Source organism: Arachis hypogaea, chromosome 20 (genome assembly GCF_003086295.3).
Source record: "Arachis hypogaea cultivar Tifrunner chromosome 20, arahy.Tifrunner.gnm2.J5K5, whole genome shotgun sequence".
In the NCBI taxonomy this organism is placed as follows: Eukaryota; Viridiplantae; Streptophyta; class Magnoliopsida; order Fabales; family Fabaceae; genus Arachis; species Arachis hypogaea.
Genome location: NC_092055.1, coordinates 55,513,224 through 55,539,280, shown reverse-complemented (window position 1 = coordinate 55,539,280; position 26,057 = coordinate 55,513,224). Strand labels below are relative to the sequence as shown.

The window sequence follows — 26,057 nt, the reverse complement described above, 5'->3', positions numbered from 1 at the left end:
TAGAAAACAGTAGTAATTGCATTAATCCATTGAAACACAGCAGAGCTCCTCACCCCCACCTATGGGGTTTAGAGACTCATGCCGTCAAAGGTACAATTGAAGTGTAAAAATATCATAAGTTGTAAAATGAATCTCTAAAAGTAGTTTTTATACTAGACTAGTAACCTAGGGTTATAGAAAATGAGTAACTAAGTGCAAATAGTGCAAAAATCCACTTTCGGGACCCACTTTGTGTGTGCTTGGGCTGAGCATTGAAGCGTTTTTGTGCTTAGGCTGTTCCTGGAGTTAAACACCAGCTCTGGTGCCAGTTTAGGCGTTTAACTCCAATTCTGGTGCCAGTTTGGGCGTTTTATGCCCGAATTTTTAGACTGAATTTAAACGCCAGTTTGGGCCATCAAATCTCGAGCAAGGTATAGACTATTATATATTGCTGGAAAGCTCAGGATGTCTACTTTCCAACGCAATTAAGAGCGCCCCAATTGAGCTTTTGTAGCTCCAAAAAATCCAGTTCGAGTGCAGGGAGGTCAGAATCCAACAGCATCTACAGTCCTTTTTTAGCCTCTGAATCAGATATTTGCTCCAGCCCCTCAATTTCAGTCAGAAAATACCTAAAATCACAGAAAAATACACAAACTCATAGTAAAGTCCAGAAATGTGATTTTTGAATAAAAACTAATAAAAATATAATAAAAAGCAACTAAAACATACCAAAAACTATGTAAAAATAATGCCAAAAAGGGTATAAATTATCCTCTCATCAATGATCATGTGAAGTCATAAAAACAACTGCAGAATTAAAGCAAAATGAAAAATAGCATAAAAAATAGCACACCCTGGAGGACAGACTTACTGGCGTTTAAACGCTAGTAAGGATAGCAGAATGGGCGTTTAACGCCCAGCCTAGTAGCATTCTGGGCGTTAAATGCAGAATGGACAGCACTCTGGGCGTTTAACACCAGAAAGGGGTGTCTGGCATCTGGCTGGCGTTAATCGCCTGAAAGGGGCAGCAGACTGGCGTTTAACGCCAGGAAAGGTAGCAGAGCTGGCGTTTAACGCCAGGAAAGGTAGCAGAGTTGGCGTTTGAATGCCAGAATGGTGCAGGGAGCAGAATTCCTTGACACCACAGGATTTGTAGACCCCACAGGATCCCCACCTATCCCACCTTTTCTTCTCTCCTCTTCACACCTCTCCATAACACTCTTCCCCAAATACCCTTGACCAATCACGTCAATATCTCTTCCCCAAACACCATTCACCTATCAAATCCTACCCTCTTCCCCATATCCTCTTCACCACTAACATCCATCCATCATAAACCCCACTACCTCACCATTCAAATTCAAACCATTTCCCTCCCAAACCCATCCCTTCTTGACCAAATTCCCTCTCTCTCTTACCCTATAAATACCCCTCCTCACTACCTTCGATTTCACACATCATACACACTACCACCCCCTTGGCCGAAACCACTACTCCCTCCATCTCCTCCATTTTTTATTCTTCTACTCTTTTTTTTCTTCTTTTGCTCGAAGACGAGCAAACCTTTTATGTTTGGTCTGGAAAAAGCTAAGCTTTTTTGTTTTTCCCTAACCATCAATGGCACCTAAGGCCGGAGAAACCTCTAGAAAGAGGAAAGGGAAGGCGATTGCTTCCACCTCCGAGTCGTGGAAGATGGAGAGATTCATCTCAAAGGTCCATTAAGACTACTTCTATGAAGTTGTGGCCAAGAAAAAGGTGATTCCCGAGGTCCCCTTCAAGCTCAAAAAGAGTGAATATCCGGAGATCCGACATGAGATTCAAAGAAGAGGTTGGAAAACTCTCACTAACCCCATTCAACAAGTCAGAATCTTAATGGTTCAAGAGTTCTATGCCAATGCATGGATCACTAAGAACCATGATCAAAGTGTGAACCCGAACCCAAAGAATTGGCTCACAATGGTTCGGGGGAATTACTTGGATTTCAGTCCGGAAAATGTGAGGTTGACATTCAACTTACCAATGATGCAAGGAGATCCTCACCCTTTCACTAGAAGGGTCAACTTTGATCAAAGGTTGGACCAAATTCTTATGGACATCTTTGTGGAAGGAGCTCAATGGAAGAGAGACTCAAGAGGTAAGCCAGTTCAACTAAGAAGGCTTGACCTCAAACCCGTGGCTAGGGGATGGTTGGAGTTCATCCAACGCTCTATCATTCCTACTAGCAACCGTTCTGAAGTTACAATAGACCGGGCTATCATGATCCATAGCATCATGAATGGAGAGGAAGTAGAAGTTCATGAGATCATATCCCTAGAACTCTAGAAGGTGGCGGACAAGCCCTCCACTTTGGCAAGGTTAGCCTTCCCCCATCTCATTTGTACCCTATGCAATTCAGCTAGAATTGTCATAGAGGAAGACATCCTCATTGAAGGAGACAAGCCCATCACTAAGAAGAAGATGGAGCAAACAAGAGAGCCCACTCATGGACCTCAACAAGAGCATGAGGAAGTTCTTCATCTAGAAATCCCTGAGATTCCTCAAGGGATGCATTTTCCTCCACAAAACTATTGAGAGAAAATTAACACCTTCTTAGGAGAACTGAGTTCTAACATGGAGCAACTAAGGATGGAGCACCAAGAGCATTCCATCCTCCTCCATGAAATTAGAGAAGACCAAAGAGCCATGAGGGAGGAGCAATAAAGGTAAGGAAGAGACATAGAGGAGCTTAAGCACTCCATAAGATCTTCAAGAGGAAGAACTAGCAGCCATCACTAAGGTGGACCCGTTCTTTAATTTACTTGTTTTTATTTTTCTATTTTTTTTCGAATTCTATTCTTTATGTTTTGTCTATGTTTGTGTCTTTATTACATGATCATTAGTGTCTAGTGTCTATGTCTTAAAGCTATGAATGTCCTATGAATCTGTCACCTTTCTTAAATGAAAAAAATGTTTCTAACTACAAAAGAACAAGAAATGCATGGTTTCAAATTTTATCTTGAAATTAGTTTAATTATTTTGATGTGGTGGCAATACTTTTGTTTTTCTGAATGAATGCTTGAACACTGCATATTTTTGAATTTGTTGTTTATGAATGTTAAAATTGTTGGCTCTTGAAAGAATAATGAAAAAGGAAAAATGTTATTGATAATCTGAAAAATCAAAAAATTAATTCTTGATGCAAGAAAAAGCAGTGAAAAGCTTGCAAAAAAAAGAGAAAAAAAAGAAAAAAATATGCGAAAAAAAAGAAAAAAAATAGAAGAAGAAGAAAAAGAAAAAGCAAGCAGAAAAAGCCAATAACCCTTTAAACCAAAAGGCAAGGGTAAAAATGATCTAAGGCTTTGAGCATTAATGGATAGGAGGGCCCACAGGAATAAAATCCTGGCCTAAGTGGCTAAACAAAGCTGTCCCTAACCATGTGCTTGTGGCATGAAGGTGTCAAGTGAAAAGCTTGAGAAAGCTAACAACAAAAGAAAGCTTGTTGGGAGGCACTCAAAACAGGGGACATCAACTTACTCTTCTTTTCCCGTGAGGTCATTCCTCTTAACCAACTGGAAGAAGAGGAAGAAAGTTGAGAACAACATGTCAAGCTAATGATATTAAAAGAGCGCTTGTTAGGAGGCAACCCAACCGTAGGTAATATTTCCTTTCTTTGCTTTTTTTATTTTCAATAATTTGACATATGATTGCATTCTAAGTTTGGTGTTGCCATGCAACAATTTGATTTTCAATCTTCACTGGATACTTGCATCAATTCCAAGTGAAAGTGTCACACTAAGTTTGGTGTGCCACTTATCTCTCATGCAATGTATCATGCACACCCCATTTGTTTATGCAATCACATTATCTCTGTTTTTACTGCTTGTGCCTTTATTGTATCCTTAATTTTTCTTGCTTAAGCACATGCATTACTCACACTCCATTGTTTAAGACATTCATGACCCATCATAGACCCCATCACCACTGTTTTAATTGTTGCTTGAGGATAAGCAATCATTCTAAGTTTGGTGTGGGAAGGGGAAGAATAGGACGAAAAGGACAACAACAATGAAGATGAACTACAAGGTGGTAATGTTTCTTTTTCCTCTTACTTATTTCTAGCACTTTAAATTGCATGATTGTTTTCTAATTTCTCTGTATGCATATGTGTTGTGAATAAGCATAGCTTGATTGCTGAATTATAACATGTGCTATGACATTATGACTACCATCTTGAGTTTTGTGAGTCGAAATAAGTGAGTAATCATGATCATAAATAAACAAGGTAATTAAAGAAGAAGTTATCATGAGCTTATAAGTATTGGGAAGATAGCATGATTATTGTTGCTCAATTGCATTGGAATTTATTTGATTGAAGTTTTCATCTAGGACATTTTATGAAATTTTTAAAATCATGAAAACCTTGAAGAAGCAAATGCAAATAAGGCAAGAAAAGAAAAGGGAAAGAATGAGAAAGCTGAAGGCTCTGAGTACCAATGACAATTCAATTGTGAAGTACTTGTGGTGTTTATGTATCAAGCAAAAAGCTTGAAAATAAAACACTTAGAGACAAGGCTAGGCTCAAGTGTAAAATCACTCCCTCAAAGCTTAAGGCTCTGAGCATCAATGAGTAGAGAGTAAAGAAAAGAAACAAATGAGCTTAAAGAGTCCTCTAATTAAATGCTTGTGGTGCTTATGTATCAAGTGGTAATACTTGAAAATAAAGAATTTAGAGTCGTAGCTTTCAACAAATGGTGCAAAGCACCCAAGAAGCTAAGCTAAGAAAAGAATGAAAAGCTTGCTTCAAGGAAGGAACATAAAGAAAAAGATTTCATAAATTGAGCTAAATAGAAGCATCAATCATTTGAATCTCTTTTGTGATTGTAGCATGCATAAGAAACTAGCCAACCATGAACATAAAAATTGCCACCGTTCTCACCTTGGATTATCAAACTTTATTGCATGATTCTTTATTTGCTTGAGGACAAGCAAAGTTTAAGTTTGGTGTTGTGATGACTGCGCATCATGTTATGTTTTTCTATGTTTTTTCACCTTTAATTTTCATTAATCATGCTTAATTATTAAGTGTTTTTGTGCTTAAATCATAGATTACTTTCATCCCTTTGATTTTTATCTATTTTGTATAAAATGGTGGAAAAAGAAGCAAAAAGCACAAAAGAAAAAGAAGAAAAGAGTTTAAAAGCTGAAGCAGAGAAGATAAGAGAAAAAGCAGGGGAAAGCGCCTTTGGCGCTACGCTTTTTCTCAAAATCATTGCACAGCACAAGAGAGCACCTTTGGCGCTACATTACTCTTCAAGAGCGCTTGCGATAGAAGTTGCAAAATTCCGCTGGCGACGCGTACGCGTGGGTGACGCGTACGCGTGAAAGTGAAAATTTAGCTGGTGACACGTACGCGTGCGTGACGCGTACGCGTGGGTGACGCGTACGCGTGAAAGTGATGTTTTTGGAAGACCACACGTGGGCATGGATGAGGCGTACGCGTGGAAGAGCGCCCTCGGCGCGAACGCTACGCTCTTCTCAAGAGTGCTGACGACCACACGCACGCGTGGGTGATGCGTACGCGTGACCATTGCCAAAAAGCCTTATGACGTGCACGCATGGACGACGCGTACGCGTGGGTGCAAGAGCGCTACGCTTTCCTCAAAAATGCTACGCTAGCCTGGGAGCCTCATTTTTGCTCAATTAACTTCACTCCAAGTCCACTTAAACCTCAAGCAAGCAGAGCCCATTAACATCACTCAATCAAAGGCACAATAAGCATCTAGAATAGGAATTTTTATTCAATTGTAATTTTCTTTTCATTTTAGTTTGTATTTTAGGAGAGCCTATATAAAGGCCTCAGTTTCATAGAATTAAGAGACGGGAAAAAGGCTGGATTGAGGGAATTTCTGAGGGGGAGTCTTCGGACCCTCTCTGTTCACCATCATCTTCTTCTCTTTTCTTTCTTACTTATTAAATATTTTAGTTATGAATTACTAACTCTTTCCATAGGGGAAGAGAGCTCTATTGCTATTTGATTGATTAATTTGTTTTTATTCTTTTTCTTCTCTTCATCTCTCTTTGATTTACTTGAAGGATTTTCGTTCTTCATGCTTAGCATTCAATTATCTTGGAAAAGAGATTGAATGCAATTGGGTTTTATGGGAACCTTGGAAGAGGAAACGTAAAACCATGCTTGAAAATCCTTCTCACACTTAAGTAGATTTGGGTATGGATGGGATACGGTGACATTTAATCTCTCCATTATTTGGGTCTAAGAAAGTGTGTGGTATAATCAAGGACCAAGCTTCACCTCATCTCATGAGCAACTAGACCAAGGAATTGGCTATTGATCAAGATTGGAGAGATTGAGTTACCAAGGAATTGGGACTCAATCACTCATGATTGCCAAGAGGTTAATGAGTTGCATGATTGAAGATGAAATGAAATCAATTAATCTGGAGAATGCAATATCTCTTGATCCCAATGCTTATTTTATCTTTATTTCTTTTATTTACTTTATGGTTATTTACATTTTCTGTACTTTACATTTCCAGCACTTTACTTTCTTGTCCTTTATATTTACGTCATTTACTTTCCTGCACTTTATTGCTTTCCTTTACTTTCATGCAATTTACAATTCTGTTTGCTTATCACTCCAATATGAATCGTCTAACTAGGATAATCAATTAACTATTGTTTGCTTAATCCGTTAATCCTCGTGGGATTCGACCTCACTCTTGTGAGTTATTACTTGACGACAATTCGGTATACTTGCCGAAGAAATTCATTGTAGTGATATAGTGAAACTCCAATCATCAATAAGTATGATAGTCAAAAGGATACCAGCCGTAGCCCGCAGAGTTTAGGCCGACTAGTTAAATACAGACATGACAGAGTTTTTGATTTAAAATAGAATATGTATCCTGTCTCTCAAGTTTAGCCTCTAAGGCAACAAAGTATAAAGTACAAAAGTGAGAGTACTATAACAAAGTATCCAAAAGTACAAAAGATGATAAAAGATCCTCCGCTCCGTCCCCATCTTGCAATTCACCGAGGTGGGTTACCACCTACAATTGAAAAATAACAACAATATATGGTATGAGAATTGGAGGTTTTTGTATGGTAACAGTGCCCAATATGTAAGATATAAGGTTCTAGGACGCCAAAGGCAATCCTAAAACTTCACATAGCTTAAAATAAATAATTAACTTAAACCATAACAGGGTAATCTAAACTTAGAGAATTTCTAACTAATACCAAATCACACTGCTATATCCCACAGCCTTCACCAACCTACCCTCCACGCGATCCCATCGCCACCGCCTACCTAACCTCCTTACCACCAGTCAATCACAGATAATGCAAGCAAATAAAACACAAGTAGTATATATATGGCAGTTAAATCAACTAGCATTTAGGAATGTTATTCAAATAGGCATAACTAAAGTAATCAAAGCAAGCAAGCATGTAGAAGATGCATATGATGAATATCTATCCTATTTGGCTCATGATATCACTTGTCGGTTATAGTGCCAATCCCGACACAAAATCCAGTCGGCAACTGCCAGATTAGTCTCTCTGTTGCACATACTCAGGAGAAATAATTCCGAGGGATGAGTGCCGTATCACGATATCCATCAAAGGGTAACGTTCTGCGGGAGTGTGCCCAACCACCTTCCTCTAGATGCCATATGATTCCGTGGGATAATGCCCTACTACCTTGCAACCAGAGAGAAATGTGAGTGGGGAGCCCAGCTTCAACCCTTACATATCAACGTAGGCGGGAGACTACCTCAGCCCCTACGCCGGCACCGCTACCTCGACAAGTGGGAGACTGCCACAGCCCTTGCCCGAGGCGCATAGCCACTTACCAAATCAATGTATGTCACATGAGCGGAAGACTGCTACAGTTCTCACATCTGAACATAAGTGGGAGACTATCACAGCTCCTATGACAGAGAACAATTCATATCATAATCATATACTCAATCTCAAATATCACTGCTCATAGCACAAATCTGCTTATACTCATCTTTTTAGACATAATCATTCATGTTTCTCAAGTCATGGTCACCTCAACACTCTGCTCAGACACTCCAGCTATTCCATCCACATAACTTTCCAAGCCTAAATCACTGTCTTCTAAACCCATATATAAATTCACTAATCTCAAATCAAAACCCATCTATATTAGTCTTAGGGTCTAATTACTAGCCACAAGTCTTAATGAGAAGTTAAAGAAGTTTGGAAAGCTAGAAAACCCTTTAAAGAGAAGAAAACACATTTTTAGCAAAATAGGGGTCTTGCATACGCAAAACCTTGTACCGCATAAGCATGCCTTGAAATTTTGGGTGTCCACATATGCGGCACCCTGCTCGTGTGCGCAAGTGTTCCAACCCGAATAGAATGCTCATGTCGCGTGTAAAAATTCGCGTACGCAAGGGTAAAATTTGAACTTCCATGTACGCATGCAGTGCCCGCGTATGCGAGACTCCCATACAGTGAAGAATGCCCGCGTCGCATGCACTGTGTAACATACGCAACCTTTAGCAGACTTAAAAAAATTTAAAGCTGCAAAATTTTCAGATTTTTGCACTGAACATCAAAGGTTCATAACTTCCTCTACAAAATTCCATTTTTCTCAAAATTTATACCATTTTAAAGCTCTTAAAATTATAATTAAGTTAAAATAAAGATCACCAAATTTCAAAGTCTGAGGCTTAAGTTATGATCTGCCAAAGTTCAGTAAAAATAAGGTTTTACAAATTCTCTAGTTTCCAAAACTTCCAAAACCAAACTAATTCATATGCATTCTAAATCATGTCAAAACTCACCATTCAACACCCACAATCACATCCATATATTTCATCACTTACCATTCTATTTTTTCTATCATTTCCACACCTAATTTATCATTCAATTCACCAATTCCTCAATCAAATCTCAACAACCTTATTGATCAATAATATTCCATACATACAATCATCATTTATCATCATCATATTAACATTCCACCACAATCATATCTCAACCGTACCATTTATTCAACTTCCATCAACATGCATATAACACAATCACAATTTAAGCAACCATATAATCAATTCAATCCTATCCTATGGTCCACTAGTCTAAGTGTCTAGAAACATTACATATTACATAGAGGAAACCAAAACCATACCTTGGCCGATTTCCAATTTGAACAAATTCACCAAATCTTGAATCCAATAAGCTTTTAACCACCAACACCACTTCCAATGCTCCCAATCAACTCCAAAAACACAATTTCAAGCTATACATACCAATATTACCACAATTAACACCTAGAGTTCATCAAATTCACAAATTCACAGGGGTAAAGAGGAATCTTACCTTTTCCAATGGTGTTTGGGCCATAAACCAATAGTAACCCACTATTGGATGGCACCTAAATAATCAAAACACAAAAATCTACTCAAAACCACAACCTATATTTTTGAAATTATTAGAGCTGAGGAATGCAGCAGAAATTTTGAGTTCTTACTTATAATGACTAGCTATAATTGACAGGCTCAGCAAGAGCTTTGCGTAGCCACAAACGGGACACAAATCGGAGCACTGTAGCTCAAGTTATAAGCAAAAGAGTGAGAGTGTGAATACTGTTTTAATGGTGGCTCTCTCTTCTCCCTCCCAACTTGGGCCCGATCCAACCCGTTAGCGTTTTTAGCCTGTTTGGCCTAATTTTAGGCCAAACCTTTGAAAGAGAATATTATTGTATAAGCTTTAGAATTGTCGTGGCACTTTGTTATCTTTTACTTTACGGTTTGAGATAAGGCTTAGGGTAATAGGGTGTTATATTTTAAAAGAGAATATTTGATTCTAATTCCTAGGATTGTAGCTAATTCTAGCGTTCTGCTCTTGATTCTTGTATTTGACACAAATTAATTAAACTAGATTATGAAAAATTGCCAAATGTGGCTTATATCTCATTCTAACATTATTTACATCAAAGGTAACAACTAGCAAGGTTTTCTTAAATTATTTTCATCTCTATTCAATATTTATTCATTAAGTTAAATTGAAAATTGTTCTTGATTCTTGTTTCTGACATTGTCTTAATTCTTCATTCATTAAGTTTGATTTGTTTTTATAGTTTTTGAGTTGAGTCTCTTCCTTTCTAATCTAGTTGTTGGGGATTAAAATATATTCAAATAGTTTTAGTTATTTTCTTTACATTGAGATTTGTATCTTTGCAGGGTGATGTGACCAATTAGTCTCCTATGCATGCTTGTGATTTTTTATTGTAGATAGCTAATTGCTCCATTGTAAGTGATAATTTCATTTCCTCGTGTAGAGTTAGAACCGTAAGGTAAAAGACTTAACTACTGAAGATACTCCTTCTTGCCGAGGATACAGAGCTTGTGTGTGAACCTAAAGACACCAAACTACCTTACGCTAAGTTGTCTGATCTCATGTGAAAAGATTGGTACTGCTGTGTATGATTGTATTTGGTTATATTTTGAGATTCTTCTTTATTTTAAACTAGCTATAGTTGATTATTTGACAGTGTGGCACTACTTTTTACAATGTTAAAATGATGAGTATAATGATTAATGAGTTATTTTTTAGCATTGTAAGATTTATGTTTGAATTGAGACTTTTTTCTTGTTGTTAAAATTGTTATTTGAAATTTGATCGGATTAAATCGAATTATTTTTTAAAAAAACTAAAATTTAAGTTTACTAGCAGATTTACCGAGGGACAAATCCGACAGTAAAATTATCGACAGAAAATTTTCGACGGTAATTAGTGACAAACAAAAAAATCTGCCACTAGTGAGGTTTATACCAACGGTATCTAGCAACTTTCTTGTAGTGTATCATTCCTTGTCTTAGAATGTACGCATCTTGTTTGCTTCACCTGTGTTTAGGGGTGGCAAAACGGATTAAACCCGTCGGGCCGACCCGCCGAACCCGCTAAAAAAGGCGGGTCGGACTAGGATTTGGAACCCGTCAAATTAAAATAATCCGCCAAATTTGCGGGTTTTGGCGGGGCGGGCCGGCCTGCTGGTCCAAAAATTTTTTTTTCCCTTTTTTTATTAAATAAAAGAGTAATTACTACTACAAAATTAATAATTATATAATTTTTGAATACTTTTTTTTCATTTTTTTATTTTTCTTTTAATTATTAACTTTATTTATTTTATTTTACAATTTCGTATATATGTTCAAATTAGGTGACTTATTTTTTAAAATAAAGATGGCTCTATTGACAAATATTATTTGAACAATTTTATTGAAGTTAAAAAAAAAAAGATAGTGAAAAAATTATATTATAATTTGACTATTGTTTATTTGTATTTAATTTTTTTAATTATTATTTTTTGGTTAATTTTAATTAATTTTATTTAAAAAGAACAGAGTCAAACGGGTTAGTCCGCCGACCCGCCAATCCGCCATAAAGTGGAACAGGCTAAAATTTTAAACCCACTTTAGTTGGTGGGGCGGGCCAGCCTGCTCCATTTATGGTGTGGGCCTAGGCGGGCGGGTCAGCCCGCTTTGCCACCCCTACCTGTGTTTATGTTTTTACATATTATCTTTTATGTTTTTAAGATAGGTCGGAAAAGAAAAAGACCCCGCCATCCCTGCTGATTTGCCAAAAGACTATTAAGGACGACCTAAAGAGTGAGAGTTAGGATATGGATACAAATGCGGCGGATGCACATGACGAATAACTTGATTGGGAAAGCTTCTGACCCTCGATCATAGTGAGCGCATAGTGGACTGTGTGACATTCAAGTGTGAGGAGAGGCTTAGAGCAACAATTTGGTTGTAAAAATGCTTTTTCCAAACACTTTCATATTTCACTTTTGTTATTACTATGTCTTTTAAATTTCATGTTAGCTATTTTATTACTTTGAGTTTTCTTTTAGTTTATATTACATCTTGTTTTGGTTTGTATATAAAAATATGTGTCTTGGATTTATTGAAAATTTTTAGAAATTAAGTACATACACGTGCATTAAATACTTGAACCATATGCATTTATTTTTTGAAATTATTTTTTTCTTTTTTTTGTTTTTTTAATACATACATTTTATATATATATATATATATATATATATATATATATATATATATATGTATTAAAAAAAACAAAAAAAAAAAGAAAAAAAAACAAAAAAGGGATAAATGTTGTCCCAGAGAAAAAAATACTTAAAAGTAAATGCATATAGGATGTAAATTGAAAAAATGTATGGGTATGTGAAAAGTGAATCATAGGTAGCTAGATTCATGAATTAAGATTAAATAAGTTGTTATAGGTTAGGTGGAGGTTTAAGCTAATCAAAGATTCAAATTTTTAGTCCACTTGACCAAATATATCCTCAACTTTACCTTAGTCCTATTACAATCCTCTAAAGTTCTCATGATATTTATAAGCATACATTGAATTTTTATTGATTGTTCGAAGAAGAACAAGTTTTAAAAAGCAAGATTAAAAGAGAATGGAGTGAAACAACCCTATACACTAGAGCGATTAGAGAATAAACACATCCGATGTCAATTACTTAATTCTATGTTGCATCTATCATGAAAACCTTATCTTGCAAGTTTGTAATCTTTTAGAACTCAAATTGATTGCTGGCATTAAACTGATTGACATATTACTTTCGGCCTTCTATGCTCACATATATTCTTAAAAATTGATTCATTTTGACCAAATAGATAAAAGCTGGTCGGATTAGATAAAGTAATTGATTAGTGTTATGTAGCTTACACTTAATAAGTGTTGACATCTCTTAATCTTGTCTTTCTTAATGTTTTGCATGAAGATATATTTTTGTCTAAGTGTGGGAGAGTTGATAAATTCATATTTTATGATTTTGGATTGGAAAGAGTGAAATTTATCAACTTAACTTATACTTATTTCTTAAAAATGCATGCTTTTGTAAATTTTCTCCTAATTATACTTAATTGACTGAAACATGATTTTTAGACCTTTAAAATTGTCAAATTAATTTTACTTTTAGTCCATTCAATGTCTTGATATGTTTGTTTAAGTTATTTAAGGTTTAGGAGGCAAGAATGACTTGAAAAGATAGAAGAAAAGCATGTAAAAGTGAAAATTTCATGAAAAAATGAAGAATTGAAAAAATTGCAAAGATGTATAGCACCAAATCCAACGCGTGCCTCACTTAAAATGGCACGTGATTCGGGATTTTTAGCTCATTTTGGATGCAATCCAACTCATTTCTGAAGCATTTAAAGCAAACATTGAAGGAGAAGACACCAAATAGTCTTAAGTTTAGTTTTTAGCATGTTTTAGTGAATTTTAGAGAGAGAAGCTCCAACTTCTCTATAGAATTTTTAGGATTTTTATTTTAATTCTCTCTTGTTTTAGTTTTTAATCTTGTTTTAGCTTAGTTTTATTTATATTTTTTTGTTCATACTATCTTAGTTTGCTAGGATTCTCTTGTTAGTTTTTTGTTTTTGCTATATTTTAGTTTATGAACCATTGTTGAATTTTCAAGTTTCTATTAAAGCAGTTTGATATTTTATGTTTTGTTAGTTGTTGTTTATTTGAGATGTTGTTTTTGCTTTCTTGCATTTGGTAGTAGTAGTTTTTACTAATTCTTACAATTTATATACTTGATGTTTATGTATACCAAGTGTTTGATGAAATGCTTCTCTTAGTCGTAAAATAGATTTTTTCATTCTTAGCTTGGGTTGAAAACTTGGACGATCTTGAGTTGCTAATATCCAAGTTGATTGATAATTTAGAGATGCTAACTAATCTTATTTCTATTGACACTAATCTTTTACTAATTTAATTAGTAAGTTAGTTAGAACTTATAGATTAGAATTAATTAAGCCTAATTTGCTTTCTTCCATTCGTAGAGGTTGACGAATTAAATTTATATTTTTTGTAATTATCATGTTGTGGTTATGTTGTAGTTAATAGCAAGGATAATGATCCTTAACTCTTAGCCCTTGTCAAAATCTTTTTAGTATTTGATATTCGCTTTCTTATTCTTAATTATTTCTTACTTGCTCCTACTTTAATTTTTTTTATATTTACTTATTGTTTGCTCTTTTAAGTTCTTGCTATTTATATTTTCGTTTATCGTGATCAAACTCCTTTTCATAAGCAATGATATGCACTTGATTGTGATTTCTAAGAAGAATGAGTCGAAATTAAACTTTCAATTATTATTTTAAAATTGTGTGACACTTTTACTAAATTTTGAAGAACACTAAATTTTAATTTAAAATTATATCTAGAACGAATCTTAAATTTTAAATTTGTGAATATTTTAATACATCGAGTAGCCCCAGCCAACCACCAGCTTGCACTTGAGAGCCCCCGACCTACCCCCAAGTGACCTTAGTCAACTACGGTTTATTGGTGGTGTTGATAAAAACTTAAAAAGTGTGTTAAATAAATAGTCAAAATATAAAATTAAAATATTATAACAATTTTTTAAATTAATTCTTATTTTACATAATTAATTTTAAATAAATTTATTTTTAACTTAATTTATTTTAAATTAAATCAATTAAAAAATATTTTATTCCAAATATACTCTTATAAATATTAGACTTTTAATTTTTTTTTTTTTTGGAAATTCATCCAAACACGTTTTTAATCGTACTCTTTCAGGAGTTCATATGTACTGTTCATCTCCAGCGCTAAGGCTTTAAGTTTTCATTCTTCTATGACTGATGTATCCAAGTGACTAAGTGTGTTGATTTGTTAACTGAAAACGGGAATGAAATTGGAGATTTTATACTAATGAAATAAGAAAACAAAACGACAATGCCACCAAGGGCAATTCAGTCCCAAAATTAATGTTTATAAATCGAAGGATCCTTTTAAAAATTTATTGTAATATTAGTGATGATATCAAAAATAAAATATTATTGGAAACAATTTTGAATTTAAGCAAAAATCATGCAGACCAACACATTACTTCACCCTCCAACAACTACAAAGTATTACTTTATTCTATGAAAAAATCTAAAATAATAGTTTTTATTGTTTAAGTATACTTATAAAGTCAAAGAGAAAATAATAATAATAATAATAATAATAATAATAATAATAATACATTGAATTTTAAGTAAATTAGAAAAAACAGTTTGATCAATGCAATAAGAAGATTTGGTATATTAATGTTTACAAACTGATGTTGGTAAAAATGTGTTTTTACAGAATTAAATTTGATGAAAACTAAATTAAAAAATCAATATAATTTATGTTTAGATACCTTTTGTCAAACATAATTAGTAAAAAATGAATATTATTTAGACTATGTTAGCCAAAATTACATTGGAATGCAAAATTTTTTTAAATTGACATAATTTCTATTATTCTTTATATTACTTTTGTAATTTACCTTTCACAATAAAATGAAATATGTTAAAAAGTAAATATTATTTTATGGTTTAAAAAATAAAAAATTTTATATTATGTAATTTCCAAAAAGCATACAATTAATAATCATATTTACTTTAAGTAAAATTATATTATTTTTCAATTTATGTAAAACAGTATTAATACCATTTAAAAAATTATATAAATTTATTAAAAAATCATTTTTATTAAAAAATTTTAGAATAAGTATTTAGTATTGGTATTATAAAATAATTACAATAAAATATAAAATCTACTTGATTGAAGAGTATTTAAATTTAAATTTTAACAATAAGATTGCTAAATATATGTTCTAATAATAAATTTATTTGAAAATCAAAATTAAATTATACTTACGCACATACTAAATTTAAGAATACAAAAAGTATATAAACAACAAAGTAAAACTACAAATATAATACGTCTGTTTAAATTTAATAATAATTTCTTAAATGTGCAAAATAATATTTTAAAAATTAATTAAAATAAGGTATTGATATATTATTTAATTTAATATCTCAAAATATAAGAACGTAAAAGTAAATGTCTACATTAGTTTGGCCTCAATGTGCATTTGAAGGGTGTACATGATCTGATCCGATACAAAGACTTAGTCTGAATTTAAAGAATTTAGAGGAGTTTTGGTTCCGTTAAGAGCAATCCGGTTAAATCCAAAAACAAAAAAACCAACTTCGTAAACCAATTTAATCAGGTCTAGAACAAAGCTCGAACTACCTAGACCCGACCAGGTATAAGAATTCTAGGGTTTTTTGTTCCTTCTTCACTTTTTTGTTAAGTTTATATCTTCGAATTGTTGTTACGTATTTTTCATGGTTTTAAGAATCCAAATTTATTTTTTTTATTGTTTACAACTAACCTGCTCACTTTTCTATATTTTGGAATGCTAATGAATTGTGCTATGAGTATATGACAATACAATATGTATTTTGTTGGATTTTTATTAGTGTTGTTATTTTTTATAACAGTTATAAATTCTTATTAGTGTTTAGATTCTAGAGTTTTCACTCTTAAATGTTTTTTATATTTGTTTATTTTAGGTTAGATTTTGTCATTTATACCGTTTATTTTAAAATTTCATTTTATTTTATTTTGTATTTATAAATTATAGTAATTTTAGATTTAATTTTTATTTAATTTGAATCTGGTATAATTGTAATCCAAATATAATAAAATTTTATCTGATCTAAAGTTGAATTCAAATCTAAAATTAAATCCAATAAATTTTTAAGGTCAATCTAAAGGCTAATTTTTTTTATATTGTTTAAATATATACGTAATACATTGTTATTGAAAGATTTGGTGTTTTTTTTATATGGTGTTTTATTTAAATCGGACGGTCTGATTTATTTAATGAAAAAAATAAACTACAAATCAGAGGGTCTGATTTATTTGAAGAAAAAAATATATTACAAATCAGATGTCCGTTTTGTATTTTATATTTTTTTTTATTTTTTAAAATAAAAATCGGACGATCCGATTTTAACATTAAATTTTTTTTTATTTTCGAAATCACAAAGCGAATCGTCCGATTTCTAATTGGTTTAAAAAATGAAACAAATTGAAAGATCCAAATTATTTAAACTATACTAGCGTAAAAAATTCATCTCTTCTCACATCATTGTAAAATACACTCCTCTCTCTCACATGAAAAAAAAAAAAAGCGCAATCTAAATTAGAATAAATCCAAGTTCATTGGATCCATCCACACCTCTGCCAAAAGCCACGTCACATTCGAGGAGCAAAAGATTCTCTAAACAACTTGGCTCTTCCTTCAAGAAATGCAAATTTGAATTTTAAGGATGTAACAGTAAGCCAAGCACCCATTGAAAGCCAGTAGAAGAGTTAGATTTATGAGTCCGACGATTTCTTGAGGCAATTTAAAACTTGGTTCTTCCTTCTAGAAATGCAAATATGAATTTTAAGAGCATCTCCAATGAGCAAGAAGTTGAGACTTTATTTTTTATAGGAGTAAAAATTTACAGTTGAAAAGATGAAAAAATAATTTCTGCACAGCTTTTAAAGAGAATGAGTCCATCTAAATCCAAATTCATATTGTCCAATAATAACTTGTAATTTGGTAACTTATTATAAAAATAAATAATTATATAAAATTTTAATTAATTAAATAATTATATTAAATAATTATATTTTTATTTAATTAATAATTTATATTAATAATTTAAATAATAATTAATTAAATAATTAAATTATAATTAATGTATTAATAATTATAATAATTAATTAAATTAAATAATTAAATTTTTATTTAATTAATAATTTATATTAATAATTATAATAATTAATTAGATTAAATAATTAAATTTTTATTTAATTAATAATTTATATTAATTATTTATATTTTTTGTATAAGTAATTTTATAAATTAGTATAATTTCGAATTATATATTGTCTATTTATTGTTATATATGATTTTTTTTATATTAATATCTTTTAATAATGAATTATTTTTAAATTTATAAATTTAAATAATATTATTAAAAAAAATAATTACATTAATTTTAAGTATTTTAATTAATTAATTAATTAAGTAGGACCACAATATGACTAAAGTTAGTTCTTCCTAATAGAAAAGAGAGAGATGCTTTGAGTTCCTATTTACTGTTTATGACGCAAAAGCTTATGTAAAATTATTTTTTATAGCAGGTGGGGTATAAATAGAGATTGAGATGAGTTCTCTACTGAAAATGATCTAAGAATGTAACAGTAAGCATAGAATACATTAAAAGCCCAATTGAATAATTAGATTTATGTGAATAAATTTTTTCAATTATTAAAAAAAATTAAAAATATAAACTATAATCTTTAATTTTTTATTTTTTTTCATATTTATTTTTTATTCTATTTATAAAATTAATAATAAAAAATTTTATTTTATTCTCTCAATTGTAAACAAATTAAAAGGATCCATTTCTTTAGATATGCGAATCCAAAAGTTCTTGAGGCAATTAATTCCAAGACACCTGGCAACTTATAATTGGCTAGAAATGTTTGGTACATGGGGTGGTTGGTGCGGCCCTCTTCGAACACGTGATATACAGTTATACACAGCATAAAAATTTGAATAATACTACGTGTACATTCAAATCAACTACTAAAATCAAAAATTAATATAAAATATATATTAAAATATAAATATATATTAAAAATAAATTAAATCACATATATATTTATATACAAATATATTAATAATTAATTTTAATGATTAATTTTAAAGTATAAATAATACTTTTGTAAAAATTTACAAGAGTTTATAAAAAGATTTCGCTATCTTATGTTATTAGGTTCAGATTAAAAAATATTAATTATATCTATTAATTATAATTTTTTTATATTAATTAATAATTTTTTGGTTTACTTAATTAATAAGATTTTTTCTTATTTTTTATGGTTAAATTAACTCTTAAAATTCTAGTTACATTATTAAAATTTTTTTCCAAAAAATTATGAATACAATTTAATTTTTAACTCAAACATATGTATAAACTTTCATTTAAAATTATCGTCTAAAATATTAGTGCCAAATTAGAGACCTTTTCATATTTTTCAACCCCTGAAAAAAAAAAAGAAAATCACTTCAAAAGATATTAATTTAAATTCAATACTCTATTTGAAAGATCAAGTAATATTTTTAATTATTGTTATTTTATATTTTTTTAACTAAATTACATTTAGCTCTAATCTTATTTGTTATCATGTTGCACTGATTATGTTTATTTTTCTGTAATATTAAGAATTTGGTCAATTATAGTATAAAGATGTAAATTTATGCAGAAAATACAGATATTCATTTTAAACCATACAAATTATTATTTAATAATACTAGTGACACTTATTAATAAATGATACATACGTGTAGCTATTTTCAACCACAAAAATATAATCTATACAAAATAAATCTTTATAATAATGTTTTTTAAAAGATTTTTTCTAGATGATAATTTAATATATTTATATCAATTTTTGTAAAATTATTATTTTTAATTACTCCCTTATGGATATTACGTTGTAGTGTAAAAGAAAGATTAAAAAAAATACTTAAGCTTGAATCAAAAATTAAATTATACTCATAATATATAGATATTATGTTGTTGTGATAAAAGAAAAATAAAAAAAAAATTTATATATTTGAGTAAAAATTAAATTGTACTCATAATATTTTTGAAAAAAATTTAATAATATAATTAAAATTTTAAGAATTAATTTAGTCATAAAAATATGAAAAAAAATGATATTAATTAAGTCAATTACTTACTAAATGACACACAAATTTATAATTAGTGGATACAAATTAATACAATTAATGTTTCTTAACTTATGTTCTAAGGGGCATACGATAGCAAAACCTATTTTATAATTAAAACTATTTCTCAATTATTTATAATCAAAAATCATAATTTATTCATTTGAGCGTTGATAATTTATATTTGTCTCTTGTAATAGTAACGGTACTCAACTACTCATGCATTAAATCTGTGTCTCGCCCAACAACTTTTTGTTCCAGTTTTCTTCTCTTGGTGGATCAATTATCAATATCTAATCCTTGCCCTATTATTTAATCAGAGAACAATTTTTCTTCTTCCATTATATCATTGCGATGATCGTGTGGTTTTAGTTTAACGCTGTAAGATTTTAGTTTTTATTTTGTTTTATTTAGTGGGTAGTTATCCTATAAAACATTTCTTTTTATGATTAGGATTATGCTAAATCTATATGTTTAGGACACAAGTTAGCAAAACTCTTATAAAATATATGTAAATACAATTAAATAAAAAATGAAATAATTTAACAAAATTATTTGAGAAATTACTCATTTTAAATATATTTTAAATATAATAATTAATTTGTAAATCAATAAATTTTCTTTTATAATTTATTTAAAAAATTGGTGCATGAAATAATGCTTAAATTAGCCAATGAATTATAGATCAAGACATAATTTTTCTATCTTCACTTATAAATTTCAGTTCGAGTTTCACTCCTTTAAATTAAAAAAAAAAAAAGAAATAACACTTAAATTAGTTCTTTAGATCCATCTAATTATCAACTTAGTCTCACAATTTTAAATCACAAAATCGAATTAATGTCTTAGTTACTAGTCAAGTTAATACTGTTGAGCAAGTGAATCTTCACTTATATTTTCTACACTAGATCTACACACTCATTTTTTACCATGTAATTCGTACCATACACATTTTTACAATGAATTAATATGGGTAAAATTAAAGAATGAGATATACCAGGTAACATATGAATGAAAATTATATAGCTTTTTATAGATTCTTGATAGACAAACCATCAATTTTAGTCATTTTAGTGAGTAGTCTCCTATTGGCCTTATACTCACTTAGAGAAAAAAGATAAAAAGAAAGGAAGGATACGCATCAATAGTAATTTAGTAGCAGCATACCAAGAATTTCGTTCATGACCTTCATGGTTGTTGATGGATGAAAGAAGCAAACTTTCGCAAAACTTCACGAGAATTCCCTTGATCTGGGAAGTGAACGTGTTGACTATGTGTCATACCCCAATGAATAACAAGCTCAATACTCCCACCCCAACCACTCTTCTTCAACGCCTCAACGTAGTTCTTTCCGGCAACCATCAACGAATCCTTCTCCGCCACACACACCAACACCCTCTCACACCCAAGCCTCCTTAAATCCTCCTCCGCCGGCTTCAGCCTCGGATCCTCCGGCCCCTTGTTATCCTTACACATGAACAGCCACTGCGCATCGTCCCCTATTCCACCAAAGAAAGGGTGGACCATAATCGCACCCTCTACCCTCACTCCTGGCGGAGATCCTGTTTTTCCGATTTGGCTAACCAACGTGTGGGTGATATTCCCGCCAGCGCTGCTTCCGGCGACGAAAAGACGCTGGAAGTCGCCGTGGTCGTTCAGCCAGGGCTCCGTCCCTGTTCCGTCCGCGTGCGACGTGACCCACTGGAAGGATCTCCAGGCGTCTTCGTAGCACGCGGGCAGTGGTCGGGCTGGAAACTTGCCATACTCGACGGAAACCGCGAGGACTTTGGCTTCGTTGGCGACGGCGGCGACGTGGTTGCTGTATTCTGGAGAGAAGGCGGACCTGGCACAGAAGCCGCTGCCATGGAAGAAGAGGAAGACAGGGAGTTTGTTATTGTTGGTTATTTTGGGGAGGAAGAGACGAGCGGAGACGGGAGGGTCGGATGAAATGACGGTGTCTTTGATGCGGAGGCCGGTGGCGGGGTCGTCGGAGGGAGGAAGGAATTTCGGTGGAGGACGGAGGACCTCCACCGTGCCGTCTTTGAAGACACGGAAGAAGGGGAACTCGTGTGTTACCTCCTTCTCTTGTGGGGCGGTGGTGACCATTTTTGTGTGTTGTGTGTGAGCAGAGAAGATTAGTGTTTGGGTTTTAGGAAGGAGAGTAGGTGGAGGAAGCGTCGGTTTATAACAAATAAAAGTTGCCAGTGGTGCATACTTGAAAATGCCTTTAGAAAGAAGCATCGTGTGACCCAGCAACAACTAAGCAACAAGAAAATGGACTTTTTATTTTTTATTTTTTCAGAACTTTTATTGATTAAGCTATTGTACTGGTTTAGTCATTTCTGCCCTTTGGTTTCAAGGTGTAATAAAAGTTTGGCAATATCTCATCTTTTTATTGTTTGGTTATAATATTTTATTCAAAAATATCTTCCATCCTTTTATTTGAGAATTCTCCAAAATTTATTTATATACTTAAATATAAAATAGTTAAAGTTTAATTTAACTTTTAATTTTTTTTGATATTGTAATTTTGAATAAGTCATTCAAATTTAATAATTTTATTAACTAAAATAATTTTTAATTTAAATAATATTATACTATTATATTTTACTTTTTTATTTATTTTTCTAATTTTATATATTTACAATTGTTTTATTTGATTTTTTTCAATTTTGACATAGTATCCAATCAAATTTGTATCAAAATCTCATCAATTCAAAAAGTAAATACGATTTTGCTTAAAACTCGAAATTTGCTCTGAAATTTACTAAGTGTTTATATTAAAAAGTTAATTGTATAAAAAAGAGATGAAATATTACTGATACTAGATTATGGTAAATATTGTAAATAATTGTAACAAAGAGAAATACACAAAATAAATGAAATCTTTAAAGAAATGTGAAAGTCAAATAGAAATTAAAAGAATACAAAATATTAAAAGAAAAAAAATAAAAAATAAATTAAAAGTTGACTCATACACTTACATTCAGTAATTTTTTTTGACGTCAATGTGACTTATATTTTGTAAAGTTTTAGTGTAATTATGAAGTATTCTGATTTAAGTCTCCTTATTTTTCTAAACGTCTTCTATTTATTGGTAATGATGTTAATTTGTTTATTTTTTTCCTCTTTTCCATGATCTAGTTCCCTTGACTTTTTGTGACCCATGATCTCGTTTTGATGACCAATATAATAAACCTTGTTCTCTAAGCCGAAAACCCCACATCTTCTGCTTTATCTTGGTCACTAAGCTTTTATCCTCACGTTCTTTATTTACCACGAGCTAAATAATTTTTTTCAAGTGTCACTAGTAAACTTCAACCTCTGTACTTTTCGACTTGACTCGTGTCACGCATAGTGCAATCGGCGCTTTTTTTTTTTTTATCATGGTCGAATCACAGTATGTCGAATTGTTGTACTAACAACAATATATTATTTTAAAAATATTTTTATTTTTAGAGCTCAAACCAAAAGTCGACGTAGCTTTAGCCCTTTGGCTTAGCTCTCAAGACACTCTCTCACTATTGATAGCACAACTATTAAAAATAAAATTTGGTAAATTATTTTTAATATGATGCATAAATAAATATATTATAGCAGCATAATAGGAGTTGTGTGAATTACTTTAATATAGGTATCAAAAATTGGTGTCGTTCGTTTGTCTATAGGTGTGTGTATGTAGGAATATATGCAAATTGGATCGAATTAAAAATGGTCAAAATCTCTATTTAATTTAGATTAAAATTATCAAATTAAATTGGATCTAATACCTGTATATTTTAGGCTTGAATTCGGTCCATAACCTTACAGATAATATCTAATTAGATATCGAATATAATTGGTTTAATAAAAGGTTTCTTAAAAATTCAAAATTTATCAATTTGTGAATTTAGTTTTGTTTTTACAGTCAAAAATTGCAAAAATCAAATTTGTATGATTTTTAGTAACTGTGCCAATGAAAATAAAAATGATTTAATTTTTCATTTTTGCACACACTCCCAATTAAAATAGATTAATTTTTCTCTCACATTTTCTTAATCACTACAAGCAAAAATGGCAATAAAAAAGAAGAAAGAAAAAATATCTTTTTTGTAGGTTATTTTTTCCTTAAATCTCTTTTCTCTTTTTTTTTTTTTATATTTTGTTAGTAGTTATTGAAAAAATGTGAGAGAAAAAATTGATCAATTTTTATTGACAGTACGTGTAAAATTAAAAAAATTAAATATTTTTTATTTTTCTAACACAATCATAAAAAACTATCAACTATACAAATATAATTTTTATAGTTTTTTAGGGTTAAATATGATTTTGGTCCCTAAGGTTAAGACGAAAATAGGACAAAAATATTAGGGGTAAAAACTATACATTACTCTTAGAAAAATTACCAAATCAAGTAAAGTGACAATCAATTTTAATGGTATATATTGCATTACGAATAAATTACATTATGGATTCAAGATTTTTACTCATACTTATAGAATGACTAGTATATAAATATTTAGAAAAAGAAAAAAAGAACATGGTATATATACAATAAAATATAAATTTTACTTTTTAATTTCTAATATATCAAACATTTTAATATTTAGTTTAATTAAATTTTATTTTTAACTTTTAAATAAATTTTAATTTTTCTTCAATAATTTTAGTTTTTTTATGACAGATAATTATTCAATTTATTTTTAATATTGCTCTTAATCAAAATGGTATCATTTATATTTTGCTGTATATGTACTTTGCTCTTTTTTTCTTTTCTGCAAGTTTATATACTAGCCATTTTATAAACAGTTTATGATAAGTAAAAATTTTTAAGAGTAAAATAAAAAAAAAAGATAAATTTACATAAAATGAAAGTAACGTGATTAAGAGTAATTTACTTAGTTGTGATTAAAAAATAATTGAATAACTATGTATCGTAAAAAAAATTGATATGATTAAAGAATAAAATAAAAAATTTATTTCAAAGTTAAAAAAATTTTATTTAAATTAAATATTAAAGAAATTCGATACATTAGAGACAAAAAGATATAATTTATACTTTATTATATATGTATCACACTCATGGTGTAATACTCTATCATTCAAATCCTTAGACTCGAGTTATAAGTCAATGATAACAAGGTGGTACGACTTAAATATATATATATATATATATATATATATATATATATATATATATATATATATATTATGAATTTATTAATCGAGAAGCCTGAAAAAGGAACAAAATAAAATCGCGAGCACAAACACACACGTATCGAACATCGCCCGATCGATAAAGTAGAGAAAAATAAGAACTTAACGGAAGAATAGAATAAGGAGACATGTATAAATATATATGTATAATATCTATTAGTCTCGGCAGTAGAGTTTAAACCAGCTAGAGTTACAGAAGTAAAACAGTTGATAAACATAACCTGTCTCTCCACGAATACATCGTACTCCTTTATAGGCAACTTTTCATAGGAAACAACTACATGATATAAGTTTTCCAAAATAAGAGAAAAGAGATGCTAAACAAAATACAAAACAGAAATCAAAGTAAACTTTACTGTCTTTCAGATGAGTTACAGTTCACTGCTGAGCACTAAGACCTACATCTGAAAAATAAAAGAGATATACAGAATGAGAACCTCCAATCCATAGGTTCCCAGTACAGTAAAAATGCCAAATAAATACAATCTAAGACAATATGAAATTCACTAAGAAATCTTAATCTCCATGCATCAATATTTCCATCCTGGGTTCTCACTAATTCGTAATTAGGCAACTATCATTGTAAGACCCAGAATTTTCGAAAAATATTATAATGAATTAATTTCAATTTATTTATTCATTAAAGTCTTTATTTTTAGAAATTATTTTATTAAAAGTAATTAAATCAAGTTTTTGATAATTAAATTAGAAATTTTACTTAATCTCATAAATATTGAATAATTTTATATATTTAAATTATACAACTTAATAGTTGTAAGATAATAAGAATTTTATATGATTTAGTTTAAATAATTAAAATTTTGAAATTTAATATTTTAATTTTTAGACACAAAGAAAATAAATTATATTATCTCTAATTTTAAATTAGAATACTTGATTAAACGCCAATTAGAAAATTGATAATTAAATAATATTTTAAAAAAAATAATTTGAAGGTATTAAATTAGATTTTTAATTAATACTTTCTATATCCCGATTTGATTAAAAAATTACCAAATCTCAATTTACCCAAAATTTCTAATTTTTATTTGCCCCAAATTAAACCCTAATTCCCAAATCAAAACTCTATCCCTAACCTTAATCTACCCTAACCTAACCTTAACTTCACTACCCTCATCCTCACCCATACACCTCATCGCCACACACCACAGCCGCCATTCACCCTCTTTTACCCTTTTCTTCCTCAATCACATGCAAAACAAACCCCCCC

The 26,057-nt window shown here is 30.7% G+C and overlaps 1 protein-coding gene across 4 annotated transcripts; it reads right to left on the bottom strand.

The window, feature by feature from the left end:
* On the bottom strand, positions 1 to 22,048 carry LOC112782493 (2-hydroxyisoflavanone dehydratase). 4 transcript variants are annotated; one of them, XR_003816339.2, is made up of 3 exons: positions 20,798 to 21,932; positions 9,137 to 9,247; positions 6,757 to 7,025 (listed from the first exon to the last, which is right to left on the bottom strand). XR_003816339.2 is itself a non-coding variant. In XM_029296310.2 (2 exons), exon 1 carries the CDS (start codon positions 21,869 to 21,871, stop codon positions 20,819 to 20,821), a length of 1,053 nt encoding a protein of 350 aa, XP_029152143.1. In that variant the 5' UTR covers positions 21,872 to 21,932; the 3' UTR covers positions 1 to 608; positions 20,798 to 20,818. The 4 variants fall into 4 exon arrangements, 3 of the variants coding, with proteins under 3 accessions (XP_029152143.1, XP_072086471.1, XP_072086472.1); XM_029296310.2 differs by lacking the exons at positions 6,757 to 7,025; positions 9,137 to 9,247 and adding an exon at positions 1 to 608; XM_072230370.1 differs by lacking the exon at positions 9,137 to 9,247 and having other exon boundaries at positions 20,798 to 22,048.
* Between the last annotated feature and the right edge of the window lie 4,009 nt (positions 22,049 to 26,057).